We start from the raw sequence: 23,450 nt of genomic DNA on the forward strand, positions 1-23,450 counted from the left end.
TTACCACCTGGTCCTGCCTCGTATTCATCGGTTCCAAGTCGAGATTTAGGCGGCAACATCCTCGGACCGCGCATATGATGTCCACTTGAGGTGGCTGGGTCGCATCACGGATTTGTTGAAATGATAGTGGCAAGTTCTTCACACTGCAGCCACGCACTCCGCGCGCCGTAAAGCAAGTCCTCAACCTGGCATCGAGACGAGGCTTCCCCGACGGAACATTCCTGCCGAACCCAGCCACCCAGGCCCGGAGGGATTCCAAGGCAGACTTCTTGGAAGCTTCGTCCGCCTGCAAGGAAACCTGCAGTTAGTCAGGAATGAAAAGTCAGACGGAGAATATAAACAATATATCGCATGAGGAGCATGGACCGGAGGAAAGAAGACTGTCACTTACCGACTCATCCTGGATGGTTGAGCAGAGAGCAAAAGCAAACCTCACAACCATCGTGTGCCAAACAACCAGGTCGCCAAGTCGGACCGCACAACCAGCGTGGGTCCGCACACTACGCGTCCGTAGGGTTGTTGAAGGGAGGCGGTACACCCCGCCCTCACAGCGAACAGTCTGTAAAGGTAAAAGTACATGAACCTCACACCCAAGCAAAATAAAGTCGGCAAGGCCGAAACTCAACTACAACCGGAATACTCCGCGTAGAAGAACTCCCCATTATAAACTGGGCCAATAAACTTTAAATGCACAGAGTGGAAGGTAAGGATTCAGACCCCGAAGACTCCGGGAATGAAGGAACGAAACCAGGGAACCAACCATAAGGGCTGCCAGAAAATAACGGGCGGAGCCCCGGGTGGGGACCGGATTCACGCATATATAGTCTAAAACAAAATAATAATAACAATAATCAACAATAAAAATAATAAGTGATGGTAATACTCGAGACCGGAGGAGTCCGTTAAACTGACATAGAATCATCCCACCATCACCTCCCCGCCGGAGAAACAAAACGGGTAAAGTGTTCTATGTTCATAACATACGGCGGCCACACCTTCACCCTAACTTCGTAGTCGATGGGGAGATGAGAGGTATGAGACAGGATTCCAACACGCTCGAGCAAACGAACCACCCACCCCACCACAGCCGGTTGGGACGGTATGGGAGGAGCTAATCCCTCTACCAATAGGAGGAGTCCTGAACTGGAGAAAACGCCACCTAGCCACTCCGCACGAGTCGCAAAGCTGAGGGGGGGAGGAGGGGGTAGTGAAGAGGAGCAGGCTACCTGAAGGGGACAGGGAGACAAGGAGAACATGACACCCGGCTCAACTGCATCCTTCCCTCCAAATGAACTTGGAAGGGTAGCCTACCCCAGGGGAGCTACACAGCCCAAAGCCCGACTCTCCTAGGCGTAGTCATAAAACTAACCTAGTATAGGTTAGGAAGGAGAAAGGGTGTAAAGGAGGAGGAATCAACAGGGAGAGAAATTTTTGTGCCGAGAGCCAACCAGGATCGAGCAGGGGATAAGTAGGCGACTAGCCTAGAGGAAACACATCCAAAGAACTCGATTCCCCAGATTTGGAGGAAGAGGACTAAGGGGCTCACTCCTGACCCGTAAAACGATCCCGGAGGAAACAGCAAACTCCCCTCAACCTGATCTCCGCACTCCAGGGCAAGGGATGGAGCCTACACTACAACCATCATATAAAAACAATCAAAATAAAATTACGTTCACAGGGAGCGTAGCCTGCCTCGGGGGGAGGCCCACTGAGGTAAACCACACAACCAAAACAATAAACAAAATAAATTAAAATTACTAAAACTAAAAAGAAGAGCACCATCTTCAAGTATAAAAATAATAGCCTGTTGAGACTAAATGAAAAAGAACCCAACCTGGTGGGGGTACTTGGATGGAGCATTACTCCTGCAAGAGAGGCCGACAGGCCAAAAATGCAAACAAAAACTAAAAAATGGAGGAGCCACCGCACGGATCCACCAGGAAGGAATTCAAGGGCTAAATCTATATATATAGCGACGAGGAGACAACTCCAACCGAAAGAACAGAAGGAGTCGCCTCGGGGTCGACATGGCTGACGGGGACGCCTTGTATGCCATAAGAAGATCTCCATGTTTATGAAAATACGAGACCAAAAACAGCCAAAAACAGATCAAAACCCCACAAGAAGATGGTACTTAACTTAGAGATGGAAAAGGTGCTCGATGCCATTGTAGATGATGAAAAACAATCCAAAAGGGACGAGCACACAAAAGAAACGAACGTATCACGTAGAAAATGGAATGAAGTAGGTGGCGCTGGTGTCGCCAGTCCCATGGGTGTTGAGTGTGGGAGCTGTAACGGCTCACCGCTTTTTTACGGGGGTTTGATAAGAGAGATCTTTCGAGTATATTTCCGTGGTAGTGGTATTTCACTCACTACTCATTATACCGGCGTCTTCTAAAAGACGATCGACTGGGGTAGTAACCCCAGCTTTCCTGGAAAGCTCTTTTCTCTGGTATATCTAGCATTGTTATACCTAGAAATTCGTGCTGTAATGGAATTTCACCGGCTGACACGGGACTTGACTCAGAAACCCTCCAGATATTGACCATTCTGCTGTTTTGATGCATATCTCTTCCGATCGTCGTCGGACTGGCGTCAGTCGAAAATACCACAAAATCGTTAGGAAACCTTACTTTTAATCCTTTGGGTGTCTTGAAAACAATGAATCCTGCATTTATATTGAGTTTCTCATGATAAAAAACCTCCAAATATTGACCATTCTGCTGTTTTGGATGCATATTTCTTCCGATCGTCAGCCGGATTGAGCGTCGCCAAATAAAATAAAAATCGTAAAAAAACCTTACTTTTTAATCATTCTTTGGGTGTCTTGAAAACAATGAATCCTGCATTTATATTGAGTTTCTCGCAATGAAAACCCTCCAAATATTGACCATTCTGGTTGTCTTGATGCATATTTCTTCCGATCGCTGCCGGACTGGCGTGCCTCGAAATACCGGCGAAAAATCGTGAAAAACCTTACTTTATTCCTTTGGGTGCCTTGACAACAATTTATCCTGCATTTACATTGAGTTTTTCAACAGAAAACCCTCCAAAATTGACCATTCTGCCATTCTGGAGCCATATTTCTTCCATCAGACGGCGTTGTCAGCGTCAGAAACCTGGAACATGCGTTGTAACCCAGGAAATAATTTTTTTATGAATATATTTGAAAAGCGTCATAAACTCGGAACGTCGTAAGCCGAAACCATCGTAAACCCGGGACTGTCTTGTTTATATGCACTACTGGGCTTATTGTTCTTTCTTAGCCTAGTATAGGGTATTAGCTGATCCAGACTTTTATAGATCAAACTTGAATATACAGGCTATATAAACTTAGCAACTTGCTAATAAGTAAACACAATTAGGCTACTATGTTTGTCTAGCTCAGGCTGACAACCTCCCTTGTTTGTATCCAATCCTAGGTTATTTGGTCTATTATATCATATAGTAACCCAATAATGTAAACTCTTATAGTCAGGTTATCACTTACTCTAACCTAGGATACTGCCTAATCTGGGCTAATTATTTCACAAGAGTATGTGACATAAAACACAAATGCCTTACTACGTAGCCTTGAGGTCTGGTAAACTATGGTATACTTAACTTTTGAAGCTAGGCTACCATCTCATCTGGCACAGGTTACTATTTTCATCTAGTTCTAGGTTATCATCTAGTAAAGTCATTGTCCAATAATGGGATGTTTTTGCAAGTTTAACCCTTAAACACCTGTTGGACGTTTTAAACGTCGTCCAAAATTGTCTGTCGAATGCCGAGTGGACGCAAACGCCGACTGGAAAATGCTTTTTTTTAAATATTCGCGAAAAATAATTATAGGCCTAGTTTGCAGAAGATTTAAATCCCGCAGCCCTCGGGCGGATGCTGGGAGTTCACGGATCCAGCTGTTGTTTTGTTTCTGAGTCGCCACACAGACGCCATGCGCTAATTTCCTCTATCTCGCATCAGAGAGCATCAGAGTAGCGCTTACCGGAGCTTATATATTTTTGACGCAGACGGTTTTGTTGAACTTTTTAAGTAGTGTTAGCGTATTCGTATGCAACAGAACGCTTGCAGAGATGCCCAGCGCGAGCGCGGGAAAGGCGCATTACTGCCTGTCGGAAGTGAGCGCGGTGAGTTAGTTTTTCGACTCTGATGCTGGAGAAGGACCCAGCAACCAGAGTGACCCAGCTTCTCAGCAGCTGCAGACCTATGGCGACTCAAGGACCACATCCCGCCTTTTACGACCCTAGGAAGCATCGGGGTGTCCTGAGGGGCATCCAAAACATTTTGGGGAGGCCTAAACAGAAGGACATTGATGAGTAATTGTTGAGCTCGACGAGCAGGTCGTAAAGTCCTGATTTCGTGGTAGAAGTTGGTCATCTAGCGACGACTACATAACGCCTGACGCCAGCGGCGACGAATATTTGCCACCAATGTCCGTGACGGGATCCCCAGCAGGAAAGTGAATTAGAGTTTGTGGGTTTAGTGCTCTAGGGAGAAAGTGAGTTGAGGAGGAAGAGGATGACTCGATTGTGGCTGGTGGGGACGGGAAACAGAAAGTGATGGGGAAAGTGAAGGAGACTGCCCAGCTGGGAGGTGAGAGGCGGAAGACGCGTCCGCACGCGCGAGGTGCGAACGCAAACCCGTGAGAAGGTCGCAGAACGCCGCGCAGCTCGGTGAAGGCCAAGCTTCGTCCAAAAGTGATGAGGGTGGTCGGAGGACCCCACCCCACCTAACATGCACCCATTCACGGGGCAGTACCTGACTGACCGTCCCTGTGCCTCTCACGTACTGGGGTTCATTCAGCTTTTCCTGACGCGAAATCGCTTGAATTCCTGGCTGCGGAGATGGTAGATTATGCTCGGTACTGTTGTGAGGAATTGGCGGACGACGCTGTCGCGACCGCTGGTGGGGCCGCAACCTCACGAACATGGCGACTTTTTGGGCTCCATATTCTTTGGGATGATGCCTGCTGCTGACGTCAGGCAATATTGGAGGCGGAATTTTTTTAAGTATGCTTAATGGCCGGCACTTATGTCCCGTGGATAGTTTCTGGCGTTGACAGGTATTTCAACGCTTCTTCAACCGGTTATACACGAATAACTCGACCGCTCTCATCTTAGTCCCCAGTGTTGGAGTTCATTCTGAACGGTGTAGACTCTCGTGGTTCCTTCAAGAACCTCTTTGGATGAGGGTATGATGCCATACAAAGGGCATCTAAGTATCAAAGTGTACAACCCAAGAAGCCAAAGAAGTATGGTGTAGTTATTTTTTATTACGAAGCCAACACTGGATACGCCAGACTTCTCTTGGTGTATTCTGGGGTCTTCCACGCCGCGGACACTGGTTCTCGGTCTTGTGAATCGCTTCTCAGAACCAGGATACCACCCGTTTGCGCGTAAATCCCCGAATGTCCTCAAGAGGTTTATAGCTAAATTCGCAACATCTTGCAAGAGGAGAGACAGAGTGGCGGCGGAAGTGGTATGGTCCCCATCTGTTGGAAGGGGGTCCGACTCGTGCCCATGATTACGACGAAATCAGGAGCCCATCCAAGAGGAGATCACCCAGCCGAAGAAGACACGCCGCAGGGCCGAGTTACATATGAGGAGTTTCAGGTCCAGCGCCCTACTGTCATCGGGCACTAAAAGGCACATGGGAGGAGTTGATCTCTTTGATCAACTCATCCAGTATTATCCCTTCTCTGCCAGGGAGAACCAGGAGGTGGACACAGAAGCTCCTCAAATACCTCCTTCAGTTGGCCTCCAGAATGCCTACATCATTTAATGTGGGTATAATTCAGACGCCGGAGGTTGACCCACATCCAGTTTCTGAGGTGGCTGGGAATGCCTCATCAACTTCGATCCGAGGAGTGGGCTTCCAACGTCGCCCCCTACCCCGAGCTCCCAGCTCTGCCCCGAGAGGAAAGGTCAGATGTCGTGGAGATACTCGGACATCATACTCCTCATCCTGCCGGCGCCGCCTCCTGCTGCTGCCGACCTGATGATGCACGCCGCCGAAGGTGCCGCCGCGAATTCCAGTGTCCTGGGCAGACAGAAATGAAGGTGTGATAGTGAATGGCAAGAGGAGAGACAGCCGGCACGGGCAGTGTCGACCTGCAAGGTAGCACTTGCAGGTTGGGATGAGTGTAATCGCAGGTACCACAATGTTATTTATTAGAGTACTGCCCGAGCCACACTGGAGGGGGCAGCGAGGCGCCTCAAGGGCGGCTCACCAGCAGTAAGGGCGCGCCTCCCTCCTCCGCTTGTGCCCTGTCATGTTGGGAGGAAAAAATGCAAGACTCTTCAATGGTGGAGGGAGAAAACAAGAAACAGCACAAAGAGTCAGATTACGAGTGAGTATTCTGCATTTATTTTTTTAGTTTTATATTTACGAAAGTGAGTATTCTGCATTGAATTTATTTTTAGTTTTATATTTACGAGTGAGTATTCTGCATTGAATTTATTTTAGTTTTATATTTATTACAAGTTTTATATATCTGTATTCATTGCTGTTTTGTATAATTTCGTTTTATGCAAAAACAAAGTTTTTCTACAAACTATTCCTTTTAGTTATGTTTTTGTAACAAAGTAAAACAATATAATTTATATGTTTATGTATGAATGTTCAGATATATATATATATATATATATATATATATATATTTTTTTTTTTTTTTTTACTTGGATCTCTTTTGGGTAAGCAAAAATCTCATATTCTGGGTGATATTCAATCCTTTACCTTTCATTTTGCAACAAACGGAAAGTCTCTAGCACAATATTTAGATTTTTTGGTGAATTTGAAAAAGAAATTTCCTCATCCGCAAGACGGGACTCCGCTGAAAATCCTGTCATTTCTTGCGCTAGCTTGCCGTAATTTTTTCGCTGTTTCATATTATTCGTTACATAAATTGTTATACATCAAAATGTGCAATTTCATGTAGAATACAACAAAAATAAATCATTCTTTAGCTCTTCACAGTTTTAACATTTTTTGCCGAAATCACGATAACTGACAAAATTTTAACAGTCGGTAACTTTGACTAAACGTAAAATGATCGAAAAACGATCCGTAGTTTTGGCAATTATTACATTCGAGTAACAATCAATCATTTACCTTCATTTTGCAACAAACGGAAAGTCTCTAGCACAATATTTAGATTTTTGTGAATTTTGAAAAATACTCCACGCCCCGCTGAACTGAACTGAAAATCGTGGGCATTTCTTGGCGCCAGCTTGCCGTAATTTTTTCGCCTTTCATATTATTCGTTACATAAAGTGTTGTTACATCAAAATGTGCGAAATTTCATGTAGAATACAACAAAATAAATCATTCTTTAGCTCTTCACAGTTTTTAAATATTTACATCGAAATAACGATAAATAGAAAAAATCAACCTTCGGTCAACTTTTGACTAATTTAAAATGATCGAAAAACGCATCCGTAGTTTTATAATTATTACATTTGGAGTAACAATCAATCATTTACCTTCATTCTGCAAATAAAACGGAAAGTCTCTAGCACAATATTTAGATTTTTGTGAATTTGAAAAAATTTTCCTCGCCTCCACGCAAGGGGAATCCGCTGAAAATCGTGGCATTTTGGCGTTAGCTTGCCATAATTTTTTCGCTGTTTCATATTATTCGTTACATAAAGTGTTATACATCAAAATGTGCGCAATTTCATGTAGAATACAACAAAAAATACATCATTCCTTTTAGCCTTTCACAGTTTTTTAAATATTTACATCGAAATAACGATAAATGAAAAAATCAACCTTCGGTCAACTTGACTGACCGAAATGATCGAAAACGATCCTAGTTTTCACTATTACATTCGAGTAACAATCAATCACTTACCTTCATTCTGCAACAAACGGAAAGTCTCTAGCACAATATTTAGATTTTTGAATTTTAAAAAATTTTCCTTCGTCACGCTGCGCGGACTCTGCTGAAAATCGCATTTCTTATGGGCCTGCTTGCCGTAATTTTTTCGCCGTTTCATATTATTCGTTACATAAATTGTTATACATCAAATGTGTGCAATTATGTAGAATACAACAAAAATAAATCATTCCTTTTAGCTTTCACAGTTTTTTAATATTTTCACGAAATCACGATAACTGACAAAATTTTAACGCTCGGGTCAACTTTGACTCACTGAAATGATCGTAAAAATGATCCGTAGTTTTCACAATTATTACATCTCGAGTAAATAATCACCATTTTACCTTCATTTTGCAACAAACGGAAAGTCTCTAGCACAATATTTAGATTTTTGGTGAATTTTTGAAAAATAATTTCTCCGCCTCCTACAAGACGGAATCCGCTGAAAATCCTGGCATTTCTTAAGGCCTGCTTGCCGAATTTTTTCGCCGTTTCATATTATTCGTTACATAAATTGTTATACATCAAAATGTGTGCAATTTCATGTAGAATACAACAAAAATAAATCATTCCTTTTAGCTCTTTCACAGTTTAACATTTCTAAATCACCATAATTGACAAATTTTAACGCTCGGTCAACTTTGACTGACCAAATGATCAAAAACGATTCGTAAGCCATAATTATTACATTGAGTAACAATCAATTATTTACCTTCATTTTGCAACAAACGGAAAGTCTCTAGCACAATATTTAGATTTTGCATTTTTGAAAAATACTTTCATACCCGCGCGAGCGAATCAGCTGAAAATCCTGTCATTTCTTGCGTCTAGCTTGCCGTAATTTTTTCTGCCATTTCATATTATTCGTTACATAAAGTGTTATACATCAAAATGTGCGCCACTCATGCAGAATACAACAAAAATAAATCAACTTTAGCTCTTCACAGTTTTTTAATATTTTCGCCGAAATCACTCATAACTGACAAAATTTTAACGCTCGGGTCAACTTTGACTCGACCGAAATGATCGAAAAACGCATTCGTGGTAAGCCATAATTATTACATCTGAGTAACAATCAATCACTTACCTTTCATTTTGCAACAAACGGAAAGTCTCTAGCACAATATTTATTTTTGCAATTTTTGACAAAATACTTCCTCCATTCTACATCGACTCCGCTGAAAATCGTGGTTATTTCTTGCGTCATTTTGCCGTAATTTTTCGCCTTTTTTCATTTATTCCCTTACATAAAGTGTTATACATCAAAATGTGCGCAATTTCATGTAGAATACAACAAAAAATAGATCATTCCTTTTAGCCTTCACAGCTTTTAAATATTTACGCCGAAATAACGATAAATAGAAAAATCAACCTTCGGCCAACTTTAACGCGATCGAAAATGGTTAAAAAATGCAATTGTAAGCTAAAAACTTACAGTCTAGTAATATTCAATCAATTTCTTCATTTTGTACAATTGGAAAGTCTCTAGTACAATATTTAGATTTTTGGTGAATTTTTTGAAAAAACTTTTTTTACGTCCGAGCTACATTTAATTCATGCATCATTTTGTGATAATATTTTCTGTGTTGCTTTAATCGTTTTACAATCTGTTATATACCAAAATCATCGCAATTTAGTGTACAATACAACTAAAAAAATTAACTCATTAGCTTTAACTGCTTTTCCTTACAGCGCGATTTGTATATATATATACGCAGTTTTTTTTTTTTTCGCTGTCATATATTCCAATATTTATATATGATAATGATATTTTTTCATTTCTGATGATTGCATACTAAACTTCAGGCAATGAGAAAAAAAGGAGCCAAAAATGAACTCTTAATCTTGAAAACTACACGCTGTGATTTTTTGAAAAAAACTTCTTTTTCCACTTCTCGCGCCACTGGAGGCCGGCATACGGGAGACGTTTGAAAAATAGGGTTCATGCAAGTAGCGGGTTAACTTAAAACTAATATAGCTACCGCCTAATCCTGGATTATTCTAGATCATACGCAAGTATAGAGGTTATACAGAGGGAAAAATTTTTAGATTCCTGTTTATCAAATTCTAGGATCTTTGGTGTAAACTGAGCTGTTGCCTAGTTCCATAAAAGAATATGTCTTAAAAGGTTCTTACTTACCTTAAATTGGGTTACTACCTAACCCAGGTTATTTAAATCACCTTTAGGATATGTAATTCTAGGATATAGGCTACGGACAACATCTACTATATTTACATTATATTCAGACTGAATTTGTTAGGCTACCGTCTCATGTAGGCTACCGCCTAGGGTATTGTGGACATCGTTGTCTGAAAGGATTATCTAAATTAATACTCAACTGTGGAACATTTCTTTGGTTACATATTTTAAATTGAATTATCAAAAAATCAAATTTTTAGAGCTTTCGCAAATAACAGAGATCATGAGAGGGGACTGGCCATGTGCTCTGAAAACACAGTTCAGTTTTCGGGATTCCATACACAAAAAACATTTGTTCCACAGTTAAAACTAACAATTTTTAAAACTCGAGCTTAAAAATAAGCACTTAACTTTTGTATTCGGATGTTTCCATAATACGTGCTGCTTTCTACTCTCTTGAAAACAGTAAGGAGCACTGAAGGGTCAATAATTTGAAAAGCATAGGTAATGGAGCTGGTCTTTTGCCTGCCCTGGTCGTAAACAAGATGGCAGACACGCATGCGCATGAGTCACTTCTGATTTTTGGACGAGGAAAACTGGGTTAAGCTGTGTGAAGATAAGGGAAAATGCCTCTTATCTTGAGTCCATTATACCTTCATCACGATTCATAGAATTTCATTATGACACAATACCCGGCTACAAGACCAGGCTAGAAAAATATTTCTCTGGTACTAGTCTAGTCACCATGGAGCGCTGTCACACCATGGGGGTGACTCCTTGAGGACGAAACAGCGACTACGCTATCAAAATACAGTGAAAATGGTATAATCTATAGCTCCTGAGTTCTTGGGAATGTAAACATGACATATTTCAGTTTAATACCTTCTTAAGTTTTCATAATTTTTCAACAAAAATTTTGCACTACATATTAAAAACCATCTTACTAACAATTCAAGATATGACTGGCTGTCTGGAATGTAATTCGTAAGTTGGGTAGTGACTGTATCAGCAACATTTATGCATAATAAGTTTGGGCAAATACTCCTTAATTACTTTCATTAAAGTACAATTATTACTTTCATCAAATTACTTTTATTAAAAACAATATCAGTCACATTTTTACTATAGCTCTAAGAATGTCTTTTTAGCCAATTCTAATCAATGTTTCCTTTTCCATAAAAATGATTTCAATAGCCAAAAATCTAAAACTTATGATTGTATTTTTAGTAAAGTATTCTATTTGTTTCATTGCAGAATGAAACCACTGAATGGACTTATCCATGAGCACTTGTGCACTAATTCCCGACAGGATCCACAAAATTTACCATCCCTTTCTTAGGCGCACTTGTCAACCTCATTAGCTAGTATAATACATTAATTTATATTATGAAATAAAAGAGAAAATTTTTATAGTCTTGCTTCAAAATTATTTATCATTTATTATTAATATCAATAACTGACAATGGGGTCTGTCTCAATAGCAGTACTGAATACCTGGAAAAATTCAAATCCTCAGTCATGAACACCTACATTTGTTATGCCCTCTCACACTTCTTTTTGGAGTACCACTTCCATAAGGTCGAACACATCACCCAAACCCAGGTTCTATTAACATCAGGTTGCCAGGGAGATGAGAAATGCCACTGATAGATGGTAACATCAGGAGAACCATACCCCCATGAGAGTGAGAGAACCATTAGACTGTTCAACAGGGGTGCATGACCACCAAATATAAGAAAGATGAGGCAGCCCTAAAGAACATAATCAGCACCCCTGTATAACACCAATGCAGACATAAGTCGACCTTACAATCTACTACAGTACAAGGATCAGAAGACTACCCCAGTAACTCATGATGAACAGCCCCGTTGCTAGCAATAACCCCATGAAAAAGAGAGGAGTAGTTTACCAAATGTCGAGCCCTGAGAACAGAAGCTGCCATATGTACGATGCTAAGACTACAACTCAACTCTTCAAGAAGACCGCCATTCATTTACACGATGGGGTGGTATACCAGGACTATATGAGAGAACATGGCAGTGCCCCAACACCAGCAGATCGTGACTTCTAAAAAAAAAACTTGACGGCAACAAGTAACACTGCCGCCTTATATAAAGGCTGGCCATCCGTAATCAAATATGTGGGGTCCCTGAGCACAACCATCAGACCCTTTCTTCTCCTACCACCATACAGGAGAAAAAATATCAATTCAGCCACCCACCACTTCAGGCAGCATGCCCTATGTTCAGATCTTCTAGGACCTGGCACTAAACAATCAGTGCCTACATCCGTCAGCCAGACTCTCCCAGGTGAGTCATTCTGCTCCCAGCCAATAAGAGGACACATCAACCCTCTTTTCTTCTTAAAATGAAATACAGTATACAGAGTATAGTGTGCACTCTCATAACTTTTGTCATTTTCTCACCTTTTCCAGGATATACATTTATCCTGGTAAAATTATTTCTTACCGATAATGCTAGGATCATTTCAAACACTGAAAAGTCATGATTTAATATCAACACGAGAAATAATTGCAGTATTTCATATTTAAAAATCAATATCAGATAAGAACTACACATGTAATACATGATGCTCATAAATATATGGATTGAAATAATTTTACATAGTGTATTACATTTAATAATTGATCTTATCCTTCTATGCATGGCAAATATGTAAGATGGCACTCTACCTAACACTGATACAATAACTTTTTCTGTACAATTATTCTTTGTAATATTCAGTTTTCCAACACTACTGGTTCAAGCCACTATCTAACTAGTTTTCCAATGCTACTGGTCCAAGCCACTATCTACCTAAGTGTAAAATAACTTGAAACCATCTACTCAACTCAAATGTCAGACAATAATCATAAACAAGGTGAATCATGACATTCCTTTCACTATCACACTGAACATGGTAATTCATAAAATCATTAAACTAAAAACAATAGTATCAAATTTAAAACTTTCTTAAAAATACAGCACAATTTATTGAAAAGATAAGCTAAAAGAGAAACTACTAACCATAACGCTATTTGATAATTTTGATAATTTTCACCTGATAAGTTTCTGCAGTTGAGTGATATTTCAAAACAATTTCAATCACCATGTCAAAAGGAATATTTTCACAGTTCGTAAACAATGGATATTTGATTTATTCCACGTATTGCTTCCAGTGCTGATTATCTGTTTCACAAATTCACTGAAAATATAAAAAAAACGGTAAACTAATAACATAAGCAATGTCATCAATAATCTGTTTTAATCATGCCAACATTGGGAAAAAGATTAATGACTTACATAGATATAAACATAAATAAGGGTAAGTTCCTGATCCTGTTACATTACTGAAAATTTACATAGGCAAAAAAAAAATGTTGGAACCCAGTATAAACACCTTTAACCCCATTCACAGTTATAAAAACACATCAGCTAAGGAAATACCTAAGCAGTTGTGTAACTTTTCTAATGATTTATACTTGCATGAAAAATAAATAATAGGTAGGTAATAGGTGGTAACTGGCTTGGCCTAGCAATCGCATAATCTAAACTTTTGGTACAACAATCTGTTCTTAGATGTATCTCTTAACAATTTATCAATATTATTATGACTGGTATTGGTAAATGTGCTTTATTTAATAATTGGCACTGTATGTTCATTAAAAATTTTGGTCTATAAACTAGATGTTTGTTTCATTGTCAAACTTATCTTACAAAACAAAAATTACGAAAGTCTGAAACCTTCATAAAGGTTAAAATTTTATATTCTGAAATTCCCATAACTACCATACCGTTAATAAAATGATAATATTTATACATACAGTCATCATGTTGTCATTTTAATATAAAGGTCAAAATGCTTACAGAGTAAAATGTTACAATGAAATCATCCTGCAAGGAAATTAAAAAACCACTGGATCGCATTTGAACACTTGAAATAAAGAATACAACAAACTGACTTGTCCTAATCCTCTGCGTTTTAATTATCTATTTGTTTTTTTAACTGTAATACCCTAGCATACTCAGAGACATACAACACATTTCGCTGGAAAGAAGATGGTTATTATAAAGTTACCGGGAGTATCCAATGGACAGACAAACAGACCCTAAGAAGAAGGTGAAATGATGAGAAAATAATGTTAGGTTAGTTCAGAATGATGAACTGACAGTAGACTGAATAAAAGTGTGCACTCACTGATTCAAAGCTGCTTACGATACGAATTGAAGTACAGAATTTATTCCTATTTTTGGCGATAAGGAAGATTCCAGTAACTTTTTTTTACTTCTTACATGCTTTTTCTGATATTTATTTGCAATTTATATATAAAATTACATTTACAACCGACATACTATCATAAAAGACAAACAAAACCAACAGTCAACCCTTCAGATATTTACAAGTAAATTTACAAACGACTCAAAGTGAGAGAGAGGATACATTATGAAGTCAAAAATTACTGGCTACATTTCCCAACTTAGTCTGCATAAAAGGTAAGTGAATTTATAGCTATAAAAATATTGGCACCATTGTTTCAAATCATTATTAAAAATAACAGTGGTAGAAAGTTTATTCTAAAGATGAACTCAATCTGGTATACCTCCCCAAATTTTTTACCAACACATGAATGTCAAAACAAGGATCACTGAAACGCAACATGGAGAAATTAATGGTTATTTAAAAAGCATTACTCAAAATGAAAGCAAAAATATAAGTCAAAACAGTTCTTGTAACGATTATGTCAGTAAATTAAAATATCCAACACAAAAATGCATATAAACACCATTTTTTTATTATTCATTCTTATTCATCACTAGTGACCCTTGCGCAAATCTGTTAACATTTATCTTCTACCTAGCTAGGAAGGGGGAGGCTATATCATCTTGCACTGGTACCCTAAACACCTAACCTTAAACCAAAGATTACACTGGGTCCTAATTGTCAGCTAGGGGACGCATCCCCCGACCCCAAAAATTTCAACCTTCAGACGCAGAGTCTTTACTTGACCTAAATGGTCGAAAACGCAACTGTTTCTGAAACCTTACATTCTAGTAATATTCAATCATGTACCTTCATTTTGCAACAAATTGGAAGTCTACTAGCACAATATTTCGATTTATGGTAAATTTTTTAAAAACTTTTTTCTTGCGCATCTAGGCAATGCAAAAATTATCCTAAAAATTTCAAAAAACCTTTAAACATGCTTGTCTTTACTTTTGCACTGTTTTATATTAACCTCTTACATAAAGTTTTATTTATGAAAATGTGCGCAAACTTCATGTAAATACAGCAAAATACAACCCATGGTTGTAGCTTATCAGCTTGGAAATATTTTCAAAAATCTCGATAACTGCTAAATTCAACCTTCGTCAACTTTGACTAACATGTTAAATGGTAAAAACGCAATTGTAAGCTAAAACTCTACATTTAGTAATATTCAGTCATTTACTTCATTTTGCAACCACTGTAAGTCTCTAACAATATTTCCATTTATGAATAAACCTTGAAAAACTTTTCCATCCACCCAGAAATTACTTTCACGTTGTCTAATGTTTGGGCTCTTTATATTAGTTGTTATAGAAAGTTTTATATATGGAAACTGGCATGAATTTCCTGGGAACATACAACAGAAAATAACTCATGGTTGTAGCTTTATCAGTTGTGAAACATTTTCATATAAATCACGATAACAGCTAAAATTTCAAGCATCACAACTTTAACTCAATCAAATGGTAAAAAACGTATTATAAACAAAACTCTCGTACATTCTAGTGGAATATTCAATCATTTACCTTTATTTTGCAACAAATTGGAAGTCTCTAGGCCCACAAGGTATTTCGATTTATGGTGAATTTTTGAAAAAATTTTTTCCTCTACGCCTCGAACAACTAGCCGAACATCTTTAGAAATTCTTTTGTTGTGTTGTCGTAAATGTTTGCAACCTTTTTATATAGTCGTTACATAAAACTCTTATATATGAAAATGTGTGGCAATTACATGACTGAATACAAAAGAAAATAACTCATGGTTTAACTTTTATCAGTTTGAAAATTTTCACATATAATTACGATAAATGCTGAAAATTTGAACCTTCAATCTTTAATCAGACAAATGGTAAAAACGCAATTGTAAAGTTGAAACACTTACAGTCTAGTATATTCAATTGTTTAACTTGACATACTGCAAACACACGGGAAGTCTCTAGCACAATATTTCGATTTATGGTGAATTTTGAAAAAAACTTTTTTTATGGGCCGTAACTTAACCATTCAGAAATTAGGGCACCACTGTTGCCTTATTAACTATTTGCATTTTTGATCGGTTAATAAAGCACTTACATATGAAAATGTAAAATTCATCCCAGTTACAATACAAAGAAAAAAAGAATCACAGCTTAGCTTTATCACTTTTGAATTAACAGCATCCATAAATCAAATTATAAATGAAAATTTAATAAACTGTCATATATTTTGTTTATATAAATGATAAACTGCAATTAGTAACAAGAATGGTTACAGTCTAGTAATACTTCAATCAATGACAAAAGTTTTTCAACAAACGCCAAACCTTACATGAACATTTAAAACGGCCTGGTAAATTAAAAAAAATTTTTTTCTAGGACAAATTATGCAACATTGCACGAGCATAATATTTTGTAACTGCAAACTGGTTGCTTTGATAGGTTTTAAAAGTTGTGGACAAGAAAATTGCAATTAGTGAACAAGTGTTCAAACAAAAAAATTAAAGTATTAGTTTAAACACTTTCTGCTTGTCTGTTATTTATTTCTGAAGGACTTTTTTTTTCGCTGTCAAATATCCAATATTTAAATATGATAATGTATTTTTTTCATTTCTGATGGATTACACAAACTTCAGGCAACCTGATTTTCCTGAGCCAAAATGCACATGCAAATCTTAAAACTGTCACTAATGCTTTTTTCAAAAAATAAACCGACTATGGTACAAAGAAAGATTCAAGGTACCATGCATACGGAGATCCTGAGCTTCAATGAGGGTTATGGGGAAAAGGTTGGGATGAACAAATGGAAATAAAGAGTAAGTTAATGCTTAACAATCAATAAAGGTGTTGGGTAAATTTTTGGGGAAATGACAAAGTTATGGGGTACATGTCTATTTATTATATTCTGATGGGGCATGAATTTTTGGGAATTTAGTTTAAAATTGCAAAATAAAGACTCACTTTAGCTAATTGCCTGGCAATTTATTCTAATATGCTTTAACCTTTCGGTTGCTGTTCCCACCGCAAATGCTAACCACTGTTTATTTAAGGAGAATTAGACTGCATAATCATTGTAAAACTACTTGTATAACACTTATGGGCTGTCCAAGAGCAAGATCCCATGTTTACAGTAAACAATTGATCAACACTTTCAAAGAAATGTTTATATTTAGACTATCATTTGAGGTAAAGCAAGGTAATCACAGAAGCAAGATGATTTAAAAAGAACTGAAAGAAATTTCACAACTGGTCCTTAATGCAAAGATTCCCCTTTGGAATCAAAGTTTAATGTTCTGACCTTGGTAAGCCAAGGTAAATTCAATGATTTCTGTATGAACACAATTATGCTAATCAAGTCCTAACAATGAAATGACTTGTATCAAAAGAACAGGTAAATGAACCTTTTATCCTGAATCTCAAAATCAAATATATATATATACCTGAGAACAATATATATATATATTTCCTATATATGATATACCATTTTTTATGTTTTTTTATTTCCTGAAGTATGTTATCATACTTTACTGCCACCAAAATGACAAAAACAAGAAAAATCATTTTCTAGTTCCCACAACCTGTTCTATTTTACAGTGCCTATTAACGGATAGCACCAGAAATATTGCATATGGCAGCCATTGGGCTACTGGGTTATTAACAGCAAGAATAGGTTTGTTATATGTTTGTGAACAAGAAAAACAGTATGCAAGATACTACAGCTCAATGTCTGAGACACCAGAAAATCATAGGATGGAAGTGAGATTGAACGGAAATCCCCTCAATTTGAACATGCTGAGTTATATATTATATCCATAGACTATTTAACAAGTTCTATAATAGATATCTATCTCTATGGCATGTGTCACCTTTGTTTAAGGATAATATTTGCACATATTCAAATATGATATTATATATGCAGTAGCATGAAACCAAGACTAAAAAGAAAATTAAATTTTAGACCTTCACAGAGATTTGCAGACTCAGCAATTAACCCAGAATTTTCTGTTTAACCTGGTGTAAAGATCTTTTGCAGGAAACCACAATGAAGCCGTGGATTCAGTAGTCAATACCTGTAATTATTTTCACTAAATACTGACTGTATCTACATAACATTTTATGCAAAATAATGATTTAGGGGCTGGGGGGCAGTCCGCAAACTCCAAGTGATCCGGTTTTCAACTTGCCCTGACGCCACCAAGCCCGGAAGTAAAATCACTGGTTTTCGCATTATTCTACTGATTGCTTCAAAATGCTGTTCCATTTTTTACATTTATTATTGTCTTTTGCGCTGATAACTGAAAATCGGCATAGTTAAAATAAAACCGAATTATACTGTGATTCAATATTAACAGCCGCCAAACCGCCATTGCAACGAACCTCTTCAATAACCAGGAAAAGACACTACTGCCTCAGTATGTAACTTTTTACATTAAGTGCCTTGTAATAATAAAAATACAATGGTTGTTTGAATGTAATGGGCAGAGCTATTTATTTGTTATTATGATAATGGTGCTTAATCCTTTTCAAATATTAATATAAAAGAATATATCATATTAAAGAAAATACTATAGTGAAAGTATAATTTTTAGTTTATAAAGGCAACCTGAATTTCAGTTTCAAGTGAAATTACTGTACCTCCATAATCTATGGAGAACCACTGTAATCGACTTTGGGAGGGGGCAGGGGAACCTTCAAGATGCCGTCATAACAATTTATCAGCAGAAAGTAGATATTAAGAGCTTTGCAACTTACTGGCATCAGCTTGAAAAACAGCAGTAAAAAGGCTATTCTTCATGCCCAGTAGTTTTAAATACCACCATTTTTATTTAGGTCGAGTTTATTTGTTTTGAATGGAGAGCATTCTGTAAAGGATTACAAAGCATTAATAAGTTTTCTCAGCTTCAGCTATAATCTTTAATAAAAAAAAATATGTCCTGGGAGCAATAATTATATAAAATAAGGGTATAAAAAGAAATTTATGTAGTTGCTTAGTACCCCTTTAGAGTCATTTAAACAAACAGAGGTATGAACCCTTAGATCATAGCAAAACTGGTTGGATCTTGACAGTTGGACTGTGAAACCAATAAATATGTCAAATCATTACATCAATACCTGCCACTTAAAGAGTATAACGTTACTGACAACCCCTTCTTTTGATGCCTCCTTTACTCTTTTAACCAGGAAGGTAAAGAATGAAGGAAAACATTGGTCAGATTGGTTGATCTCTCTCGCTGACAGAGCTCTCTCTCTCAGGAAAAAGAACTGCTAATTTGAGTCCTTATTTCAGCAAGCCGTATTAATTACATAACGAGAACTCATCCTTGTGCTAGTTCATAACATGTTTTTGGCAACCTCAGTTTTCATTTTTGGAACAAAACAACAAACACCATAATTTTGGGAACCAAATGATTAACATTCCTACTAGTTTAAAGGCCCTTCACCTTATAACAGTTTTTGCTGGAAGGGTGTATGGCTATATATTAAGAACTGGCTAATTAATGTTTAAGATAAACCCAGTGACTGGGATTATAACCTTTTCTGAGTCCAGTCCCCGTGTCAGCCGGTGAAATTCCATTACAGCACGAATTTCTAGGTATAACCTGCTAGATATACTAGAGAAAAGAGCTTTAGGAAAGCTGGGGTTACTACCCCCAGCTCGAGCCTTCTAGGAAGACGTCGGTATAAGGAGGGGTGAGTGAAATACCACTACCACGGAAACCTACTGAAAGATCTCTCCTTATCAAAACCCCCGAACAGAACGGTGAGCCGTTACAGCCTCATGACCAACACACCGCCAGGACGCATACACCAGCGCCACCTACCTCATTCCATTTTCTAGCACGAAATCATCTGTTTCTTTGTGTGCCTGCCTCCATTATTTTGGATTTTTTTCTTGAGATGGCATCGAGCAGCTTTACCATCTCTAAGTTAAGTACCATCTTCTTGTGGGGTTTTGTTCTGGATTTTGGCTGTTAAGGTCTCGTATTTTCATAAATATTGAGATCTTATTATGTCACCACGGCGCCTGCCAGCCATACAAATATGTTTATCATGTAGGCTTACCTTCTGTTCTTTTCAGCTGGAGTTGTCTCCCCTGCCGTTATAGATAAAAATTGCCCCTTGGTCCTCTTCCTGGTGGTTCCCGTGGCTCCCTTTGTTTGAAATTAATTTCATTGGCCCCATGGGCCCTGGTTAGAGGATGCCCCCTCCAGGTTCCCCTCTCCAGGTTGGGTCCTGTTATTTTTGGTCTTACTAGGCTAATTATTTTATGCTTGAAGATGGTGCCTTTTTTATTTTATTTTTATTTTATTTATTGTTTTGTTGTTTGTGTTTCTCTCGGTGCTGGCGGCAGCCTCAGATCTAACCGCTTCCCCTGGGTAGGCTACGCCTCTGTTGAGCACATTTTTGTTTTTATGTGTGATGGTTATTTTGTGGAGTAGGCTGCTTTGCTTCCATCCCTTGCCCTGGGTGAGGAGTTCAGGTTGAGGGAGTTTTGTTGCGGTTTCCTCCGGGATCGTTTTTCTCGGTGGGCAGAGTGAGCCCTTTAGTCCTCTTCCTCCATTTGGGGGAATCGAGTTCTTGGGTTGTGTTTCCAGGCTAGTCGCCTCCTTGCCCGCCTTCTCGATCCTGGTGGTTCTCAGCACAAAAATTTCTCTCCCCCATTGCTTCCTCCTCCCTTCTGCCCTCCTTTTTCCCAGCCTATATTAAGGTTAGGTCCATATTAGTCGCTTAGGTAGAAGTCGGCTTCTGCTGTGTTGTTTGTGTCAGTCTACCCTTCCAAGATTCATTGTCTGGGGGATGGATGCAGTTGAGCCGGTGAGCTTCTCCCCCTCCTCCCGTTCCTTCCTGGTAGCCTACTCCCTCCTCCTTCCCCTCCCTCCTCCTCCAGCCTTGCTCTACTGCAAGCGGGTGGACGCCAGATGGCGTTTTTCTCCGAGTTCAGGGACTCTCCTCCTGGTTGAGAGATTCGCCCCTCCCATATCGTCCCTAGCATCGCTGTGTATTGGGGTTGGTGGTTTGTTTACCGAACATGTTCGAGTCACTATCCATTACTCCGCCTCCCTGGGCCGGGTTACGCTGATACGGTAACAATATTGTTTCAGCCTGGCGTTATGAACATACGAGCATTTTACCCGTCTTGTTTCTCCGCGGAAGTAAGGGGCGGAAAGTTTTTTGAGAGAGCGATGATCCTTCCGTCCTCTTGAGTTCTTATCATCACTTATTACTGTTATTATTTTTGTTTTTGTTTTAGATGTCTTATCTACAGGAGTATTTTCCTTAATTCATTATATATATATATAGTGAGTCCGGTCCTATACCCGGGCTCCGCTCGTTATTTTTTCTGGCAGCCCTTAGGTTGGTTCCTGGTCTCTCTTTCTTCATTCCCGGAGTACCGGGGTCTGAAACCTTTACCTTCCACTCTATGTAATTTAGAGCTTATTGGCCCAGTTTATGATTAGGAGTTCTTCCCGCCGGAGTATTCCGTTGCAGTTGGAGTTTCCGCCTTGCCGGGGCTTTAGATTGCTTAGGGGGGAGGTTCATGTACTTTTCACTTACAGACTGTTCGCTGTGAGGAGCCGGGTGCACGCCTCCTCCAACAACCCTACGGTCACGTAGTTTGCCGACCCACGCTGGTTGTGCGTCCCACTGGATGACCTGGCTGTCTGGCACCCTGATGGTTGTGAGGTTTGCTTCGGCTTCTCTGCACAACTGGCCCAGGATGAGTCGGCAACAGTCTTTACATTACTCCTGCCTTATGCCTCATATTGCATATTGTTTATTGTTTGCGAGTCTGGAATGGTTTTCGTTTAGCTAATTGTTGGCTTACAGGCGATGAAGCTTCCAAGAAGTCTGCCTTGGAATCCTCCGCCTGTGCTGGGTTTGGTAGAACGTTCCGTCGGGAAGCCCTACGCCCCGATCGCCAGGTTGAGGGACTTGCTTCTACCTCGCGCACGGGTGGCGCCGTGAAAGCCTGAAGACCTTGCCACCCCTTATCATCCAGCAATCCGGGATGAGACCCAGCCACCCTTAAGTGGATATCCTCACGCTGAGGTCTCGAGGATGTAGCCGCTTATGGATCTCAACCTGGAACCCATGAATACAGAGCAGGACCAGGTGGTAAGTGGTGAGGTGGCGTGAGGTTGTTAAAGCGGGCCCCCCAGAGTTTGACTCCCTGCTTCATCTGTCTCTTCATTTGCAGGTTTTGTGAAGTCTTCCTCCTGGGTGATAGAGCCCGCCTGCTATCCCTGTTGAAGTTGAAGACTTCATGGAAGGCGAAGGGCTACAAGTCCTCGACCTCCAAGAAGGCATCGCCTTCCCTGTCGAAGGCTAAGGTTTCAGGGCCTGTAGCCTCCGGGAGCAAGTCTGCTCCCTCCAGCAAGCCGCGAGTAAGAGGGCTGCAAAACCAAGCCCTCCGCCAACCTGCTTTCGACGCAGAGGCCTTGCCAATCAACTTTATAAAAGCCACAGAGACCTAGATTCCAGATTTAACAAAATAACTGAAAAGTTAGTCATGATAACATACTGGCGGGAATGGCTCACCCACCCCAGCCAAACCACAGTATGTTATCCCCGACACTGGACCTCCCCTGCCTCGATGTCGGTAACCCTTGGCGCTTCGACCGGGCCATCCAACACGATGGCAAACTTACAGTTGATGGTCTTGGCACGAGACGGTTGGAGGAATTGGAGTTCTTCCCGATCTCTTGCCCCCTTACCCAGGCTTCGTGAGGCTCACAGAGGAAGCTTGATTCGGTCAGACAAGGTTCCTAGGAGACTGTCATCGTCCCTAGGGACCAAGCTCAGTCGGTCTTCTGCGACTCTGACGGAGTGGCAGGCAGAAAATACGAAGTTGACTTTTCAAGGGCAACTTCACTATGTTCGCCTGGGAGACAACCTTCCCACCCCCTTGCTTGATAAAGTCGCTCTGGCTACGGCCCGAGCATGCTTTTGATGGTAACCGTTACCACAGCTAAGGGAGACAGACCCTACTTCCCTGGTATTCCCAGGAAGTAATGAGTTCCCTGGGTGGGAAGCCCCGCCCACTTTCACTGTCGGGGAAGTTGACCCCTTCTGCGCCCCACGTTTAGTGAGCAGCTCCCTAAGCTGCCGGAATCATATTGAAGGCGGAGTTTGATGCTCGGACTAAGTTAGCCCGGTCCTTGAACTCCGTCTGCCTTACAGAAGCTA

The 23,450-nt window shown here is 39.6% G+C and overlaps 1 protein-coding gene across 1 annotated transcript in view; it reads right to left on the minus strand.

Moving 5' to 3' along the window:
- Nucleotides 1–23,450, minus strand: part of LOC136843977 (protein argonaute-2-like) — a 564,386-nt gene that overhangs the window by 208,343 nt on the left and 332,593 nt on the right. Inside the window, exons 10-11 of the mRNA XM_067112994.1 lie at nucleotides 13,130–13,225; nucleotides 12,447–12,469 (exon numbers count right to left, since the gene is read on the minus strand). Of these exons, the coding sequence (XP_066969095.1) occupies nucleotides 12,447–12,469; nucleotides 13,130–13,225 (119 nt within the window). The remainder of the gene's footprint in view (nucleotides 1–12,446; nucleotides 12,470–13,129; nucleotides 13,226–23,450) is intronic.

This window comes from Macrobrachium rosenbergii, chromosome 12 (genome assembly GCF_040412425.1).
Source record: "Macrobrachium rosenbergii isolate ZJJX-2024 chromosome 12, ASM4041242v1, whole genome shotgun sequence".
In the NCBI taxonomy this organism is placed as follows: Eukaryota; Metazoa; Arthropoda; class Malacostraca; order Decapoda; family Palaemonidae; genus Macrobrachium; species Macrobrachium rosenbergii.